The 20,665-nt window shown below is 38.0% G+C and overlaps 1 protein-coding gene and 1 non-coding gene across 3 annotated transcripts; one reads left to right on the forward strand and one right to left on the reverse strand.

Moving 5' to 3' along the window:
* The first annotated feature begins 878 nt into the window (after positions 1 to 878).
* Positions 879 to 9,231, forward strand: LOC113281448. 2 transcript variants are annotated; one of them, XM_026530182.1, is made up of 3 exons: positions 879 to 2,367; positions 3,161 to 5,337; positions 5,845 to 9,231. In XM_026530182.1, the coding sequence occupies exons 2-3, from the start codon at positions 4,513 to 4,515 to the stop codon at positions 5,926 to 5,928; spliced, it is 909 nt and encodes a 302-aa protein (XP_026385967.1). In that variant the 5' UTR covers positions 879 to 2,367; positions 3,161 to 4,512; the 3' UTR covers positions 5,929 to 9,231. The 2 variants fall into 2 exon arrangements, with proteins under 2 accessions (XP_026385967.1, XP_026385966.1); XM_026530181.1 differs by lacking the exon at positions 5,845 to 9,231 and having other exon boundaries at positions 3,161 to 5,532.
* On the reverse strand, positions 3,840 to 3,946 carry LOC113284781. Its single transcript, XR_003328394.1, has one exon. It is a non-coding gene; the product is annotated as a small nucleolar RNA R71 (small nucleolar RNA).
* Positions 9,232 to 20,665: the final 11,434 nt, after the last annotated feature.

A 20,665-nucleotide genomic window follows, 5' to 3' on the forward strand; every position in this document is an offset into this window, starting at 1 on the left:
AGACAGACTCGTCCTCTTGTGCAAGCTTGAGGTTTAAAGGCTTGTTGCATGGGCTAAATGCAACCGAACTGACCTACGACAGTGGTAAAATAATGTAGTTTTATTTTATTTCTTTATCATGAATAATATTTTGTGCTCGGTTGATTACCCATTTTCCACCTTTGAACTGTTTTTAATCACTGCCACATTGGGGACAATGTATAAATTAGGATTGGGGTGGGGTAAATCCATGCGTTACTGTTTTGAAGAATATTGTTTCTCTTTTATGCTTCATCTAAAAAAAAAGTGAAAATTTTACATGATAAGGTCAGCTGTTTAGCGGTCTTCCTATACCACTGTTTAGTGGTTTATCTAGCTGTTTAGCAGACAATTTATTTTAATCCAGCTGTTTAGCGGATTCGTCTTGCTGTTTAGCAGACGTTTCTTAATCACTGTGTAGTGGTTCTATCCATCAGTTTAGCAGACGTGTCTCCATATCCAGCTGTGTAGCGGATATAATTTTTTCTTGTTTTGCTCAGGACTAGCAAAATGTAAGTGTTGGGGAGTTTGATAAACACGTAAATGCGACACTTTTATACCCCATTTACACTAGCTAGGTCCTGTTAGCTTGCATATAATATTATTTTAGACCTTTTGTAGAAATTACAAGTGAAATCTGTTCACCTGGAGAATAATTGGCTAAATGAGGAGTAAAACCGTGTTTGCGAGAAATATGAGCAAAGCCAATCACGGTCCATGGCACCACCACTTGGATACATTTCTTCACATCCAGGTTACAAAGTTACTTGTGTAAAACAAGCCCAGCCCACCAGCGGCTATAGAGAAATGGGAGACGTGGCCTACTCTATTACCACATCTTTTATGAGTATGTTCTAAATTCTTCATCAGCATCTTCTCTACTTTACCAAACCAAGAGAAAACCCAATTTCTCAATCAAGCTGGTGGCGTTGAGCATCATCATTGCCACAAGTGGATAAACGAAATTGAGACGATGAAGAGTGGTGTTAGAGTTCAGTTAGAAGAAGAAGGAATTAGGGGTATGAACTTCAGTGAAGAATCAGCGAGAAGAAGAGTTTGGTATGGTACGAATAAGTGAAGATTTGGGAATCTCTGATTTGAATCTTATGCCTACGACCGTTTAAACACTGACTGAGTGAATGGAAAATCTGTAGAAGCTATGAAGATGAAGTTTACTCTTTCCATTGATTTCAGCGAGGAGCTCAACCGCTGCCTGGAAGAAGAAGAACTGATGGGAAACACGGATTTTGGGGGTTCTCATCTGTGTATGCAACATGGATTGAAGTTACAACAGCAGCGATTGAATCTGGGAGTTTTTGAGATTCGATTTGGTTTGAAATCAATTGAAGAATGATAGTACAGGTCATTGAAAATACATCTACAGATGGTGGAAACAATTGGCAATGGTGATGTGTATGATCTGTTGATACTTGTGGAGGTTAGACAGTGAGAAGATGAAGAAATCAAGATGGGTTGGAATTCTCGAAATGATGTTGGTTATTATGGTGGATGTCGGGTGGATTTGTAGACGTAATTGGAGAAAGTGAATTCAGTTCCATGGAGATGCAGATTGAAAGGTACCCAACCATTAATACTTCATTTTATTCATATCCATGGTGCAATTTCTTGTGTTTGGGGGTTTGCCTTGAATCAAAATTTGGTCAATTTGAGTTATGGAGAGAGCAACTACATGAGATGGTGGTTGTTTATCTCCGTTTTGGGGTTTCATGTAGAACAAGGATGAAATTCTGATATTCGAATTCAGTTAGCAGTAGTGTTGAACCGGTGGATTAATGGAGAAACGAAACTGAGAAGATGCAGTCTGTTGAATGGGACTGAAAATGGTCAATCCGGCAGTGATGGCATTTCCTATTACCAACAGTTGTTGGTGTTTTGAACCGTGAAGACAGTGTTGATGCCTACCTTGCCAGTGGATTGTGGGGATAAAAGGCGAAAAAATTGCTTAGTGATATTGTGGTCATATTTGGGCAAGATTGATTATGAATTCAGTGTGGTAGTGAACTGAGTTTGACGGTGGCCAGAGATGGGAGATGCGAGAATGGAATTCTGGCTGGTATTAACAGTGAATGAATGGCGAGAAGATGGTGCTGAGATACTGGTGAAGTTAGGTCGAGAAGGGTGCAGTCCATAATATGGTCAGAATCAGAATTGGTGTTGTTTCTATCAAGTCAAATGCAGGTAACTGGTTTCAGCTGTGGTAGGCAGAAATATGAGGAAGAGATAAAATTGTGTGGAGTGTTTTCCCCAAATCCAGGAAGTGTTTGAATCAAGTAGTTAGAGAAGAAGTCAAGTTGTTGTATAAAGGATGAGCTTAATCAACCAAAAAGGGTACGATTGAATACTGCAATCTTAATTTTCTTTTGCTTTCTATTCATTTTCAGTTCTTTTTAGTTCTCTTGTGTGTTAGAGTTTTTGATTCAATATTTTTATGGCTATATACACAACAATGAGAAGTTAAACCCCTTCTCTGCCAAGACTAGAGGGGAAGCTTAATGGGTTCAAGTATTCTTTGCAGTGATCATAACTAAATTCCAAGTTTTCATCCATTTCTTTGTCTCTGTTTGATTGCAATTTTGTTTTGGTAGTGTCTATAAACTTCTTAGATTCATTGTGATTTCCGGATACATTGAATGCTAGGGATTCCCTGTGACATTTCTCAATCGAGCTTTATGTTAGAAATATAATCAATTGTCATGAAATGGTTTTTGTTTTAGTTACATTGAGATTCTAATTTGTTATATCTGCCGGGTAGAATGAATCGTTATTCATTTCTATTTGAGTTATAATTTGATCACATACATACTTGAATACATTAGGTGAAACCTTAAAGTCTTGGTAGACTTACATCAACTGTTACTTTTTTACAAATATTGTTCTCTGCTTTCTCAATTACAAATCAAAATTATATTATTGCTTCGCTAAACAATTCTTCTGGGCAACAACAATCTCTGTGGTTCGAACACGACTATACTACACTTCTTTATCTTTGATACTCTCAAAAGAGTGATCAAGTTTTGGCGCCGCTGCCGGGGATTGTTTAGTGTACCTTAGAGTTAAGTGTTGCATCGGTTTATTTTTAGTTTTGTTTTAGAGTTTACTGATTTATGTTGCTTCTTAACAGGGAGTAAGGTAGCTCTAAAGACTTGGCGACATTAGGAGTTGTTACGGGTGCAGGGAATCAGTGTCGTTACTTCAGTTGTGATTAGGCTGAAATCTAACCGAAATCACAGCCATATGGGTAACATTGTATCGGTTTCTTGTTTTCTTTGTGTATGCAATATTCTAGGTCTGATCAATTCAATCGATTAGTTAGATTTCACCGTTTTGCTAATAGGGTATTAGAAAATCACCCTAATCATCCAATGGCAGGTGAAGCTGAGAGATTAGCGGCTGAGGCTGAAACTGCTAGGATAGCTGCTGAGGCCGCGGCCAATGCTGATGGACCTAGAACCCTTAGGGATTATTTGCAGACGAAAAGGACTTCTACACCTTCTTGTATAGTTCTTCCGGCTAATGCTGGAAATGTGTCGATAAAGTATGGTCAGATACAAGCACTACCTAAGTTTCATGGATTGGACTCCGAGAGTCCATACATACATTTGAAAGAATTTGATGAGGTCTGTACTACTATGCCTTTTGTTGCTGCGACTCAAGATGTTGTAAAACTGAAATTGTTTCCATTTTCTCTAAAGGAGAAAGCTAAGACTTGGCTGCATTCTTTGCGACCAAATACCATTAGGACGTGGAATGAAATGACTAGAGAGTTTCTGAAAAAGTTTTTTCCAATTCACAAAACAATCACTCTTAGAAAAAGTATAATGAATTTTTCTCAAAATGAACATGAGTGTTTTTTTGAGTGTTGGGAGAGATTTAAAGACTTACTTTCTAGCTGCCCTCATCATGGTTATGAAATTTGGAGAGTAATTAACTTCTTTTATAATGGTCTGAATTCATGTATGCGTCAGTTTGTTGAAATGATGTGTAATGGGAAATATCTGAATAAGTCACCTGATGATGCTTGGACTTACTTCGATCCGCTAGCAGAAAACTCCCAAAATTGGGACACTTCAGGCACAGCGGATGAAAATAACTCCAAACCTTTAGCTAGTTCTAGGCCTGGAATGTATGTGTTGAATGAAGATCACGAATTGAATGCTAAGGTTGCTAGTTTGCATAGAAAAGTTGATGCGATTCAGAGACCAAATGCAGTTAAGGTAGCTGACCCGGTTGAACATGCTTGTGATATTTGCGAAAGTCTGGAACACTACACTAAGGATTGTCCTACGATCCCAGGATTTCAAGAAGTGTTACATGACCAAGCAAATTCCACGGATACTTATAAAAGACCATTTAGCTCCCCATATTCAGAAACGTACAATCCAAATTGGCGAAACCATCCTAATTTCAGTTGGAGGAATGGTCCTACAATGATTGGTGTAAATATTCCCCAAGGGTCTTCATCTAGTAACCCTTATGTGCCACCTCATAAGAATAATCTTGAGGATACTCTCCAAAGTCCAAACTTTTATGCAGGGACGGACACAGATAAACCTGAATGTTATGAAGACTTTAGATGAGCTGAAAACTAGCATAGTTAGAATTGAATCACGTCTCAATGTTAGGGAGAAAGAGACATTGCCTGCCCAAACTCAACCTAACCCCAAGGGCCAGTTTGACGTTAAAAATTCTAACTCGGAGCAAGCTAATGTTGTCACGACTATTAGAAGTGGTAAGGTGATTGAGACTCCGATGAAGGTGCACGAACCTGGGAAATCTTTGAAGCTTAAGAGTAGTGACAGTCATATTGATACTCAAGATGAACAATCTGAAATTGATAAGAAAATGCATGCTCCATTTCCTCATCGTTTATTGTCTGCTAAACAGTTGGCTGATCATAAGGATATCCTTGATGTTTTTCAGCATTTGAAGATCAACATTAACTCGGAGCAAGCTAATGTTGTCACGACTATTAGAAGTGGTAAGGTGATTGAGACTCCGATGAAGGTGCACGAACCTGGGAAATCTTTGAAGCTTAAGAGTAGTGACAGTCATATTGATACTCAAGATGAACAATCTGAAATTGATAAGAAAATGCATGCTCCATTTCCTCATCGTTTATTGTCTGCTAAACAGTTGGCTGATCATAAGGATATCCTTGATGTTTTTCAGCATTTGAAGATCAACATACCTCTCTTGAGTGTGATTAAGCAAGTTCCAGCTTACTCCAAGTTCTTGAAGGATCTCTGCACGGTCAATAGGAAGCACAATATTCAGAAAAAGGCATTTCTCACGGAACAGGTAAGTTCTATTCTTCAACATAACACTCCTCCCAAATATAAAGATCCGGGATGCCCTACTATTTCTTGTATAATAGAGGATTTCATGACCAAACAAGCACTTCTGGATTTGGGAGCTAGTGTAAACCTTCTACCTTTCTCGGTTTATGAGCAGTTGGGCTTAGGTGAATTAAAACCCACCTCAGTCACTCTACAACTTGCGGACAGGTCAGTTAAAGTACCGAGAGGGGTAGTTGAGAATGTGTTAATTCAAATCGATAAATTTTACTATCCGGTAGATTTTATCGTTTTGGATACTCAACCTGTTGCTAATGCTAGTAAAGAAATACCTGTCATCTTAGGTCGTCCTTTTCTTGCAACTGCAAATGCCTTGATTAATTGTCGAACTGGAATAATGAATCTTTCATTTGGAAATATGACTGTGGAGTTGAACATATTTGATGCATGTAAAGATCCAGGTAATAGAGATGATATTCATGAAGTTAATACGATTGAAACATGTGTGCAGGAAACATCATCTCATCTAGAAGCTAAGGTTCCTTTAGAAGCTTGTCTTCCTAATCTGTTGGATTTCGATGAGGATGGAAGTTAATTCTTCACTGAATTCATCCCTGTTGCTGGATATGGGTAAGTGGCAGTCTAGATTTGAGTCACTTCAAATCAGGGAGACCGAGCCATTGTGTCCATCCGTAGAATTTTCAAAGCATGATCTTAATCCTCTTCCTAATGAACTGAATTATGATGTTTTTGGCCAAAATGAAAATATTCTTATTTTCTTACCAACTGAACTTAATGAGGAACATGAAACAATACTTTCGCATGTTCTTAGGAGGCATATAAGTGCCGCAGGATGGAGTATTGCAGACATATAAGGAATTGATCCTAGGAAGTCACAGCTCAATGAGCTTCATGAAATCAGGAATGAGGGTGATATGAACTGCAAATGTAAAATGAGAAAGTTTCCTGCTAAGCATGTTATTAGGGAAGTATTGGAACCAGTTCTTTGTTATGATTCTCAACTGCATCAGTTCTCAGGTAAGCTTAAGACACGATGGAAAGACTCATTTGTCTTTAAAAATGAATTTCATGATTGTACCGTTGATATTGAGAATCCTAACAACTGCAACATTTTTAAGGTTAATGGGCAGAGGTTGAAGCCGTTTTTGGAACTTGTGAATCCAGAAGTCGATACTACGACTCTGGAGGATCCTTCTTATGTTTGATTGGCTATGTTTTGCAGATGTCTGGCTGGAGACATAAAATTCAGCGCTTTAGGGAGACAACCCTCTTCTGATGTGTTTGTGGGTATCACAACTGGAAGCCCTCACGAGACAGACTCGCCCTCTTGTGCAAGCTTGAGGTTTAAAGGCTTGTTGCATTGGCTAAATGCAACCGAACTGACCTACGACAGTGGTAAAATAATGTTATTTTATTTTATTTCTTTATCATGAATAATATTTTGTGCTCGGCTGATTACCCTTTTTCCACCTTTGAACTGTTTACAATGTAGAAATTAGGTTGGGGGTAGGGTAAATCCATGCGTTACTGTTTTGAAAAATATTGTTTCTCTTTTATGCTTCATCTAAAAAAAAGTGAAAATTTTACATGATAAGGTAAGCTGTTTAGCGGTCTTCCTACACCACTTTTTAGTGGTTTTGTGACAATTTACTTTAATCCAGCTGTTTAGCGGATTCGTCGTGCTGTTTAGCAGACATTTCTTAATCACTGTGTAGTGTTTCTGTCCAATTGTTTAGCAGACGTGTCTCCATATCCAGCTGTGTAGCGGATATAACTTTTTCTTGTTTTGCTCGGGACTAGCAAAATGTAAATGTGGAGGAGTTTGATAAGCACGTAAGTGCGACACTTTTACACCCCCATTTACACTAGCTAGGTCCTGTTAGCTTGCTAATAATATTATTTGAGACCTTTTGTAGCAATTACAAGTGAAATCTGTTCACCTGGAGAATAGTTGGCTAAATGAGGAGTAAAACCGTGTTTGCGAGAAAGATGAGCAAAGCCAATCACGGTCCATGGCACCACCACTTGGCTACATTTCTTCACATCCAGGTTACAAAGTTACCTGTGTAAAACAAGCCCAGCCCACCAGCGGCTATAGAGAAATGGGAGAGTGGCCTACTCTATTACCACATCTCTTATATGTTCTAAATTCTTCGTCAGCATCTTCTCTACTTTACCAAACCAAAAGAAAAACCAATTTCTCAATCAAGCTGGTGGCGTTGAGCATCATCATTGCCAGAAGTGGATAAACGAAATTGAGACGATGAAGAGTGGTGTTAGAGTTCAGTTAGAAGAAGAAGGAATTAGGGGTATGAACTTCAGTGAAGAATCAGCGAGAAGAAGAGTTTTGTATGGTACGAATCAGTGAAGATTTGGGCATCTCTGATTTGAATCTTATGCCAGAAAACAAGACCGAAGATCTGATTTTACTGCCGTTTAAACACTGACTGAGTGAATGGAAAATCTGTAGAAGCTATGAAGATGAAGTTTACTCTTTCCATTGATTTCAGCGAGAGAGCTCAACCGCTGCCTGGAAGAAGAAGAACTGATGGGAAACACGGATTTTGGGGGTTCTCATGTGTGTATGCAACAGGGATTGAAGTTACAACAGCAGCGAATGAATCTGGGGGTTTTTGAGATTCGATTTGGTTTGAAATCAATTGAAGAATGATGGTACAGGTCATTGAAAATACATCAACAGATGGTGGAAACAATTGGCAGTGGTGATGTGTATGAGCTGTTGATACTTGTGGAGGTTACACAGTGAGAAGACGAAGAAATCAAGATGGGTTGGAATTCTCGAAATGGTGTTGGTTATTATGGTGGCTGTCGGGTGGATTTGCAGACGTAATTGGAGAAGGTGAATTCAGTTCCATGGAGATACAGATTGAAAGGTACCCAACCATTAATACTTCATTTATTCATATCCATGGTGCAATTTCTTGTGTTTGGGGGTTTGCCTTGAATCAAAATTTGGTCAATTTGAGTTATGGAGAGAGCAACTACATGAGATGGTGGCTGTTTATCTCCGTTTTGGGGTTTCATGTAGAACAAGGATGAAATGCTGATATTCGAATTCAGTTAGCAGTGGTGTTGAACCGATGGATTAATGGAGAAACGAAACTGAGAAGATGCAGTCTGTTGAATGGGACTGAAAATGGTTAATCCGGCAGTGATGGCATTTTCTATTACCAACAGTTGTTGGTGTTTTGAACCGTGAAGACAGTGTTGATGCCTACTTTGCCAGTGGATTGTGGGGATAAAAGGCGAAGAAAGTGCTTAGTGATACTGTGGTCATATTTGGGCAAGATTGATTATGAATTCAGTGTGGTAGTGAACTGAGTTTGACGGTGGCCAGAGATGGGAGATGCGAGAATGGAATTCTGGATGGTATTAACAGTGAACGAATGGCGAGAAGATGGTGCTGAGATACTGGTGAAGTTAGGTCGAGAAGGGTGCAGTCCATAATATGGTCAGAATCAGAATTGGTGTTGTTTCTATCAAGTCAAATAGGCAGAAATATGAGGAAAAGATAAAATTGTGTGGAGTGTTTTCCCCAAATCCAGGAAGTGTTTGAATCAAGTAATTAGAGAAGAAGTCAAGTTGTTGTTGTATAAAGGATGAGCTTAATCAACCAAGAAGGGTGTGATTGAATACCGCAATCTTAATTTTCTTTTGCTTTCTATTCATTTTCAGTTCTTTTTAGTTCTCTTGTGTGTTAGAGTTTTTGATTCAATATTTTTATGGCTATCTACACAACAATGAGAAGCTAAACCCCTTCTCTACCAAGACTAGATGGGAAGCTTAATGGGTTCAAGTATTCTTTACAGTGATCATAAATAAATTCCAAGTTTTAATCCATTTCTTTGTCTCTGTTTGATTGCAATTTTGTGTTGGTAGTGTCTATAAACTTCTTAGATTCATTGTGGTTTCCGGATACATTGAATGCTAGGGAATCCCTGTGAAGCTTTATGTTAGAAGTATAATCAATTGTCATGAAATGGTATTTGTTTTAGTTACATTGAGATTCTGATTTGCTATATCTGCCGGGTAGAATGAATCGTTATTCATTTTTATTTTTGAGTTATAATTTGATCACATACATACTTGAATACATTTGGTGAAACCTTAAAGTCTTGGTAGACTTACATCAACTGTTACTTTTTACAAATATTGTTCTCTGCTTTCTCAATTACAAATTAAAATTATATTATTGTTTCGCTAAACAATTTTTCTGAGCACCAACAATCTCTGTGATTCGAACACGACTATACTACACTTCTTTATCTTTGATACTCTCAAAAGAGTGATCAGCCACATTTCCAAATACGTGTGGCGGGTTTAGAGCGACTTGATTGGTCGATAGGAAAGAGGGCCGACAAGCAACATGAGCCTGGCCACATTCCAAATGTGTGTGGCGCATTTAGAGCGACCTGATTGGTCGATAGGAAAAAGGGGGGCGGCAAGGGCAACATGGAGTGTGGCCATCCGGCTGCAGGTGGCACCTGCAAGGCAACTGGTCGCCCATGTTGCGTGGCCACGCCTCCTCTTGTTGTTGCGCCTATTTTCCGCGGCTCCTCTTTTATTTCTTGTTTTATGATTTTTGGTAGGATCTTGCTCCTATTAGCTCCGTGATGGATCAACTTTCTAGTTTACCTAGGTTTAATTTCGACCAATAGGATTCAAAACATCGCGCAGGCACAGATAACCTAATTTTTTGCAAATAGGTAAAATTAGGTTAGAAAATTGAATTTCGTGAGCTGGTACAAAATTAAACAATTTTCGATAAATTATCTGTGCGTTGGCGCAAGAAACCTCTTTATCAGAGAGCGGTGTAACTTGCGTGTTCATGAGTATTTTCATGCAGATCTTAATACTGACACTTCGGGAAATTCATGTTACTCCGCTGCGAGTGAACAGTAATTGTCACGTCATGCCAATATTAAGAGTTCAGCTGGGGAACATAGCACAGGAAAATACTCGACAGGCTATACATTAGTGAACAATGTAAGCGGGAGTTTAATAAAATTTATAGAATGTTTGGGATTGTTGCTACATGCACCATTCTGGATAAATTTCATATAAATGTACTGAGTTGATCAATACATATTGTAAGTGAAGAGACTTGGGCTCTAGCCACTTTTAAATGGCTCTGTTTCTTACAGAATGAAAGCACATTAAGTACAGGGTTTCACAATTTTAGCCCTGAACTAAAAATCACCATCAACACCAACGTTCTGGATCGGAAATGGTGCAACTCATTGCGGCTTCCTACGTACCCTTCTCTACTTTAAAGGGATCAAGTACAGACCGTATTTCATCCACGAAGGGACCGCAACTTAAGCCAAACTCGTTTGCAAGGTCGTGGCATAGAAATAATGGTAATGGCCTAGTCCGTATAGGTCGTTCCGTCAAAATACATCCAGGTGATGCATATCTGATATGCAGCATGGCATAGTGATGCCCATGCTTGATATGCTCCATCGGCTAGGAACGAAGATATAAATGAGAATTAGGCATCATTTATACTCTTCCGGGTAATCTATGAAGCTTACTTGGTGCATGGTCCACATATGCACCTTCAACAAACTACCCCTCCCTATATATGTTTTAAAGACATTTTTACAACTCAAATTGGGGGAGCAAAAATCATTCATTAACTCCTACTTTTACTATTCGTGGTCGTTGCAATATATTTCTTGAATAACCGGCCAATATGGTTGTATATTCAGTTCTGGCTCACAAGACAATTCCAATGTCCGACCATGATGGTTGTACGTTTCCTGAGCCAGGTCCACTGAAGTGTCGTGATGGATGTAATTCCGACTTTGGCACATAGGCCACTCCAATGTCCAGCCGTGATGGCTGTACATTTCAAAGGCCAGCCTGCTCTGGCCTGTTGCACCATTGTGGTGTGATATTGACCATAGTCCAATGACCTGCGTATTCTGCCAGTTTGGCGCTACTTTGTTCTAGTTCATCCTCCCAACTGTCCAAATGCATCCTTTGATGTGAGATTGGCCTTTGGCCAATATAGCTTACAACTTACACCCTCTTGATGCCATATTGGTCTTGACCAATATGTCAAACCTTATGCGCCATTTTGGCACCGCATAGGCCTAGGCCAATGTTCCCTTTTCAACGCAACTGAACTTGAGATGAAGCTTCATCTTATGTCATGGCGCATCTTTAAGCATGCAACATGCTAAAAACACGGGGTGTTACACTAAGCCACTTCATTTTGAAGTCATACTCTTCGTAAGCTTACAGGTTGAACTCCCAATTAAAGAGTACACCTTCAGTTATGGTGTTTCTGTCTTTGGTACGCATCTCACTGATGACAAGCAATATCGCCTCTACACGCCTTACTAGAAAATCAGCATGCTCAGATTTCTTAGTAGTGACGATATAATTGTACCTTCGCCATATTTCATTATACAAGCCAACATATCAAACAGGTACGCTAAACCCACCAACTATATTATGGTATTCAAACGGTTCACTAAATGGAGGATCATAAGGGACACTAGCACTAGGATATTCATGCACTACCATACGTCTCTCAGGCTTGGAAGTATTCTCTTCAGTCTCTAGAGCAACATTTACTTAGACTTAAGTCTGTTTCAAAAGAAAAATATTCATGACCCTGAGGTGCATATATAGACATATAAACAGCTTGTTCCATAAGAATGTTTACATCACCATCACCATCACCAAATCTGTTTTCCTCTACTTCGCCATTTTGGACCTAATATGACAATTTTATGAGTTAGAGTGCTCCAAGCATGAAATTCAAGCACCAATCATAAAATTTAGTGTATAAGTGAATTAATAACATCAAAGTCCTTCAAAATCATTCAATATATAAGCAAACTTTCTAAAGACCTAAAGGCGTTTTTGCAATAAGCTCGTTTGAAGCAAATTTACATTGTCCTGTGCAAAACAACAAAGTTGGAATATTTGGTGCAGATCTAAAGATGGATCATATACCAATATATTTTTATGAATGTCCTCTACAACATATCAAAAATTCATATCAACTGGATGAACGAGCTAAGATATGTGGACGAAACATGAGACTACACGACAGTTGAAAAGTTCCTGAAATCTACCTAGAAGTTTACTGCTTCGTCAATATAGGTCCCTAAACGAGCTTAATACTCAAAAAGCTTCTCCCCTACAAATGATAAATCTTTTGGGCTTGAAAACCTTAGGGTATATCATCGATAACGGATGTTGGACGAAGATTTTACATCTTTTTTAGTAAAATCCTAGTTTATGAATTTTCTTAATGTAATTCCCCATTCATCCACATGGAGTTTCACTCATTCAACCATCAATCGAAAATTTCGTACTAGTATGAAGGATATACAAGATAAGAACTTACTTGAGTGATATCCAAACCATTTGAAGAGTTAAAATTTCCATCAATGCCATTGGAGTCATCATTCTCTTCACTCGATTCGAAATCGTGTTGACTTCTTCCTTCGTCCTTTGAATATGATTGAGCGTCATCATTACCTTGCTTTTAAAGTGAAATTTCTTCCTAGAAGTAGAAACAATAATGATTATGAGTATTTATTCAAGGACATTATAATAAATAGTGCAAAAACAATACTTGCGTCAACACTCTCGTCATCAGATAATTCAACAATAGGGATTGGTTGTCCAGTTATGGTGAACCGAAGACCTTTAATGATTGACGGAGCAAAATCCTGGAATTAAAATGACAAAAACATTTGTTTCACAATCTTAAGCATATAACAGGGAGAAGAAATCTTCCTAAGGAGAGCATCTATGACTAACCAAAGGAGCGGGCGGAGATTCTATAGTATTCCACAACATCCTATGACTCTTGATTCTTATGTTTCCACCCTGGGGACTTTTTTCAACTTTTATAATTCTCCACTATTCTGAGGCCTTACAACGCACTCGTCCAACAATTAAGGTTAACGGATCAATCAGAATGCAGTTGTCATATTTCTTCGAAGACAATATGGAAAGTACTTACCTGTGAAAACTCTGGAAATATCTTGTGTTTATCACCAGGAAGCGGCTTCAACCTTGGTCGACTAGATATCATATCTGCAGTAGGAGAACTAAGTGATGGTGGTGGAACCACCAACACAAAATTTTGAAGACGTTCATGTTGTTGATTCCAAAAATCTATGTAACCCGGAGTTACATACGTATTTAGATTTTGGTGAGGAAATAAGTAACTACTTCCATTTATATGTGTACAATCCGAAAGAGACATGGGATATTGAACATAAGGTTTATTAACTCGAAGAGAAGGGGCAAACTTATCAAGACCCACTTGTCGAAATGACTTGTCAATATTATACTCCTCTACAAGATATGTTCTAAGTATCACAGATACTATGTAATCAAGTGTACAACTAAGAATAAAAGTCCTCTTACCATCATTGAGATCTGTCCAGATTGCAACATAACATCTGCTCCAGCAACAAAAGTGGTCAACTAAGAAACGTAATGAGGAATTGGCGGCCATGGACGAAAAACAATTTTAAATTCACTATCTAACAAATCAAGAACACGCACTTTAGAACATGGACGCTTGTGAGACCAACGCAATATTCTGGCGTTATCTTCATCAGACAAAGCATGACGTGAATTGACATATTTTCCTTGCAAAGCAGTACAAGGAATAGGCACATAACTACTGTAGTGCTCCCACAACCATGCTTGAAGGAAAAATATGTTGACATATGATTTAACTTTCATATAACTGTTAGAAATGATGTTGTCGACAACTAAAGAGTCCAGGTGAAAATATAACGAACCCAAAAACAGACTACCAATGGGATGTTTCTCACCCAAGGCCATCTTGACAGCAATATAGGCTACAAACAGCTTCAACTGAACCACAGTCTTCAAATACGTCTCTGGACGACCACAAAGATAAAAAAAGCCAGCAATATTCAATGTACAATCATCAGCCCTATTTGGGTCCTTCTTCATCGATCATCAATGCTTCATCCACTGAGCATAGCAATTTCCCGATGCGTAATTTATTTCACTCATCTTCGCCATTAAAGTTGCAGATATTGCATTCTCTTCTGCTGAAAACTTATTAGGAATATTACCCACAAATGGATTGTGCAACAGAACTGACATGTCTTCTAAAATGATGGTAAACTCTCCTCATCTACATATGAACGTATGGGAAGGAATGCACCATCGAGAAATTTATGATACATGACCTGGTACATCATGATAAATAAAGAATTCTCCAAATGCTCTCACAGCCTTAGTAATCTGTGCACTATCCCACATGGATCAGACGTGGTCATAACCGAGCATGTGTCTCGTCCATCCAGGACATTATGGCAAGGCTCTTAGAGCAATCGTAAAGTATATGTACGAAGCAGAGCAGTATCGTCATTTAAGCGGTTATCGTCAGAGGAGAAACCATTTTCATCTTACTGATATCTCTGGGATTTACAAGAAGACGAAAAGCATAATCTGGAAGACTTGTTTATGGTCCATGACGAATAACAAAAAAATTGTCATCCATATTCAGAGTATTTTCCAATCACTGAACCTTCATCTTCCCCATAATTTGAGGCACAATCATTACTATCTTCTGATATCTCTATGAAATGGATGAAAATATTCATTCAATAATTCAACTTAAATACTGTTAGAACACTGCTCGGTCGAACTCGCAAGTGTTTCTATCTCAAGCTTGTTTGTCAATGTTAGTGATCAAAACTATAAGTCTTGATTTATAGTCTACTTATAGTAATGTCTCGGACTAGGATAGATTTTATAGTTGAGCATTAGACTTCACGGCGTTCATCAATTGAAGACGAAGAACTACTAAGCAGAGCTTGTGTAACTTCATCAACAAAAAGTATGTGGAGACTAAAACTCATCTACCACTTGGAAAGTCTATTTATACTCTATCTCTTATATTGAGACAAAAGTCGTATTACTATATAGTATTCGATTATGCACATTTGAGATTTCGAGTTGAGTTTAACTCGCTTACATATTTCTCGAAGTATGTTATGGTAAGCTTTAGCTTCAACCAAGTTTATCTTATATTCTTGACCAAAGTCAAAAGATGATCATGTGAAAATCGCCGAGTAACATCTTACATGGTTTGTGTGATACAATCATTTGGTGTAGACTTGGAATGTTTCGTAATGATTATTTCAATAACTTGAAAATTGCTTTGATGCTAATAGTGCGTGAAAACGGCTATTGTCATCCTCTAAGAAAGTTTCAATGATTGAAATAGAGTTTAGAATACTTAACCATCATTGGATTATGAACATAGTATGCATTCTTGCATGTATGTGATCCATGAACGGAACTATAGTATGCATACCCGTATGCGTACTTGTAGTTGTGGAATTCCGGGTACCTAAATACACATACCCGTACGCGTACTGGCGAAGGGTTTGGGTCCGGAAATCTCTGTTGTGTTTGGAAGTATGCTTACCCGTTTGCATACTGGAGAAACCCGAACTCACACCGGGTACATAAGTATGCGTACCTGTTTGCATACTTGAGTGGTTAAAGTTCTAAAATCAATTTGTTCATGAACTAATACATTTATATATTAAAGAATGCATTCATTGCAAACTATGGCTATAATGTTCATGAATTTATTCGAGTGAATCAAACTGATATTGCTTCAATCGTGTTCTTGTATACTTCTATGAGAATATAGCAATTGAAAAACTCTTTAACTAGTTTCATTTGAGTCATTTGAACTAGTTGTGGTTAAGATGAATAAGGTTGATATGAGAGTGTTCATATAGATAACCTTGATTAACTATTGTTGAGCCAGCATAGTGTATGCGTTTAGGTACGGTTACTCAAACTTAAATGAGGGTACATTTCATTTGTGTAGAACAAGCTATGTTCGATCTAACGGTTGAAAGATATTAGCTTAAGTATAATCAGGTTTTCATCAAACGGTGAATATTGAATGCTTTGTTACCAAGGTAACTTAGATTGCAAACCCTGATTTAAAAACTATATAAGGGAGAACTCTAGCAACTAGGAAACCTAATCCCCACACCTCCTATGTGATACTAGTTGCGACTAGAGTCGATTCTCCTTTAACCTTAGGTTTTTCACGAAACCCTGTAGGTTAACGACTTAAAGACTTCATTGGGATTGTGAAGCCAGACCCAACTATTTTTATTGTAGTTGCGTGTTCTGATCTTGCCATGTTCTATCGTATTGAGTATTATCTTCTCTAATATTTGCTCGAGATTGATTCTCCGATAGGTAAGATAAAAAGTAGTCACAAACATCTTCGTCTCATTGTTTGTGATTCCACAATATCTTGTTTCGCTACCATACGATTAAGATTATTGTGAGGTGACTGATAATACTAGGCTGTTCTTCGGGAAAATAAGTCTGATTTATCAATTGGTTCATGTGCACCTTGATTTATCAAAAGAAGGAACAAAACTCGTAGGTATTTCTTTGGGAGACAGATTTATCTATTCAAATAGACTTTTCTGTGTGAGACAGATTTGTTTATCAGGTCTTCGACTTCGGGTCGTAACAACTCTTGGTTATGGGTGAGATCAGCTAAGGGAATCAAGTGCGTAAAATCCTGCTGGGGTTCAGAGACGTAAGGAGCGCAACTGTACCTTGATCAGTGTGAGATTGATTAGGGCTCAACTACATTCCAGTCCGAAGTTCATTGGTAGTAGGCTAGTGTCTGTAGCGGCTTAATACAGTGTGGTGTTCAAAGTTGGACTACGTCCCGGGGTTTTCTGCATTTGCGGTTTTCCTCGTTAACAAAATTCTGGTGTTTGTGTTATTTCTTTTCCGCGTTATATTTTGTTATATAATAGAAATATCACAAATTGTGCATTAAGATCAATCAATTAAATAATCCAATCTTTGGTTGTTGATATAAATTGATTGACACTTGAACATTGGTTTTTGGTACCGTTCAAGTTGTTTCACATAATAATTAGGCTCCCGGATTTCTATCTGTTTGATTTGATGATTACATTGTGAAACAGAGATATAAACTCTTTGACATAATTCTGTCTAGATTGAGTCTGTCTGTCTAGTTGATTATCTTGTAAGTACATTGGAGTTTGTCTATTCAGACTGTCGAACGAAATATTGGGTGTGGTTGTTAGACCCCCGCTTTTTCAATTGTTATCAGAGCGGGAAAACACGTTTAAAGACCTAATAAGTCTGTCTTTGTAGCGATCCGAGTATGGACAATTTTGTCTCTAAAAACGCTTCACCAGAAATGGATAAACTCAACTTCGAGCGTGTTCTAGAAACCATCGATATGGTTGGGAATCCTAATTTAAAAAAATTCATCAATAATCTTTGTCTAGAAAAACATTGTTTGATAAGAAAAATTGATGGACTTCATTGCGAGATTTATATAAAAAAATCTGAGCTTCGAGAACGTTATGAAGAGGTTGGTGATCTCCAAAAGAAGTTGGATGAACAAATCCGGATCAATTCTGATCTTGTTGCAGAAATTGCAAAACTTAAGGATTTGAAATCTGTAAAGTCATCTTCAATGGATTTGTGTAACTCCTCTAATTCTTCATTGAAGAATTGTCGTATGTCAGGCGATAAGCAAGTTTTAGGCTTTGTGAAAACTGAAGGTGCTCAGAATTCTTCGAACAAGAATAAAGATGTTGGTACATGCTTGTTTTGTGTTTCTCATGATCACTTTCAACATGTATGTTTTCCTTTTAAGAAAATATTAAATGTTACACGTAATCTTCACAATAATGTTGTACAACTTTTGTATGCTCTTAAAAGACATCCAATACTAACAAGAAAGCCTAATATGGTTAGTAGTGATAGTATGGGAGCTTTTGCTCTGAAATCAACATCACCCTTTCAATTGTTTCTTGATAGTGGATGTAGCAGCCATATGACTGCAGATCTCTCGTGGTTTTTCAACAAAAACGACTTTGATGGTGGTCCAGTAACATTAGGTGATGGGATCTGCTGCTACATAAGCAAGAAGGGGACGATCAAATTACCTGGCGTTCCTGAAATTCATGATGTAGTATACGTTAAAGGTATGACTGCTAATCTTCTTTCTGTTAGTCAAATCTGTGACAAAGGCCATAAGGTTTTCTTCAATGCTAATGGATGTAACATTGTAGACAAATCTGGAAAAGTGATTTTTCAAGGATCACATGGCAAAAATAATTATTATATGTTGGATACTCAGTTCAGTAATTGTTGCAATTTGACTAAGATGGAATCTACACATCTTTGGCATGAGTGTTTTGGTCACATCAATTATCGACTTCTAACTAAGATCATTAACAAAGAACTTGTTAGTGTTGTTCCCAAAATCAATGCTAGATTGAAGGTGTATGTGGTGCCTGTCAAAAGGGTAAACAAACGAAAGTTCAACATAAATCATCTCGAGATATTCTCACTAAAGCTCCACTTGATTTAATTCATATGGATCTCTTCGGCCCAATTCAACAACCTATTGTGGCTGGAAAGAAGTATGCTTTGGTTATGGTAGATGATTACACCAGATTCACTTGGGTGGCTTTTCTGGCTCACAAGAATGAAACCCTCAGTGAATTCAAGATTATTGTTAATAGGATCCAGAATGAACAGGGTCGCAAACTAAAGAAAATTAGAAGCGATCGTGGCACGGAATTCAAGGACACCAAAGTGTTTGAATATTGTGATTCTCTGGGGATTATTCAACAATACTCTCCACCCATTACTCTACAATCTAATGGAGTTGCATAAAGGAAGAATAGGAACATTAAGGAAATGGCAAGGTAATGCCCCATAACAAAAACTTACCGTTAAGGTTTTGGGGAGAGGTTGTTTTTACAGCTTGCTACTTGATCAATCGTGTTTACTTACGGTCAAAGACCTTAAACACTCCCTATGAGTTGTGGTACGGTAAGTAACCCAAGTTACACTATCTCAGAGTGATCAGCAGTAAGTGCTGCATTCTAAAGGACCTGAACATAAATGGAAATTTGACTCAAAAAGCGATGAAGGTATTTTTCTTGGCTATACATCTGATAGTCGTGGTTTTGGAGTTTTTAATCTCAGAACCCAAGTCATGATGGAATCTGCAAATGTTATTATTGATTATCTAAGTAATTTTCATCATGATGACTCTCCTGTTGAATTTCCTCCAACCGAGACAATTGAGAAAATCAAAGAAATCCGAGAATCAGTAGAAGTTACTCCAACAGTTACTGATCTTGATGTTTCTAGTGATGGGAAGAAAATCCCGAGTCAGGTTGTTCCTGGTGAACAAGAACGTGCCCCTCCGTGGCATCTCTGGGTCCAAAGCAATCATGGTACTAACAGTATTATTGGAGGAAGAGATTCTACAGCTAAGACGAGAGGACAACTTCAAAATATTTATAATTTTGGTTGTTATCTATCGCAGTAGAACCAAGAAACATTGATGAAGCTCTTAGCGATCCCTTTTGGGTGAATACAATGCATGAAGAGTTAAATAAGTTCCAAAGACAAGATGTATGGAAGCTCGTACCTTGTCCCCCCAATATAAATATTGTTGGTACTAAATGGATATTCAAGAACAAGTCTGATGAATTTGGCACCATTGTCAGAAACAAAGCTAGATTTGTCGCTCAGGGATATTCACAGATTGAAGGAATCGACTTTGAAAAAACCTTTGCTCCTGTGGCACGCCTTGAGTCCATTCGATTGTTATTAGCTCATGCTTTTTTTCTTAAGGTTAAGCTGTTTCAAATGGACATTAAATCCTCCTTCCTAAATGGAATTTTTAAAAAAGAGGTCTGCGTCGCTCAACCTAAAGGATTTGAAAACCCTGATTTCCCAGATCATGTCCTTAAGCTTAATAAGGCATTATATGGGTTAAAACAAGCACCTCGTGCTTGGTTCGAAAAACTGACTACTTCTCTCCTTAGGAAAGGTTTTTCGAGAGGTGGAGCTGATAAAACGATGTTTACCAAATGGAGTGGGAAAGATGTTGTTATCGCTCAAGTCTATGTAGATGATATCATCTATGGATCAACATCTGAGAAACTTGCAAAAGATTTTCAAGTCTCTCTTGGCAAGGAGTTTGAAATGAGCAATGTTTGTGAATTAAAATTCTTTTTGGGTTTACAAATTCAACAACATAAGGATGGAATTTACTTGTCCGAAGAAAAATATGCATGAGATCTTGTCACAAGATTCATTCTTGATAAGTCAACTCCAAAACTGACTCCTATGCCTACCACGGGTAAACTACATCGAGATGAGAAAGGCGTAAATGTGGATCAAAAACTCTATCAATCTATTATTGGAAGCCTTTTATA

Source organism: Papaver somniferum, chromosome 5 (assembly GCF_003573695.1).
Source record: "Papaver somniferum cultivar HN1 chromosome 5, ASM357369v1, whole genome shotgun sequence".
Taxonomy (NCBI): domain Eukaryota; kingdom Viridiplantae; phylum Streptophyta; class Magnoliopsida; order Ranunculales; family Papaveraceae; genus Papaver; species Papaver somniferum.

Bases quoted from the DNA above. Each gene is read 5' to 3' on its own strand.
- LOC113281448 (XM_026530181.1), top strand. From the start codon at position 3,312: ATGCAATATTCTAGGTCTGATCAATTCAATCGATTAGTTAGATTTCAC.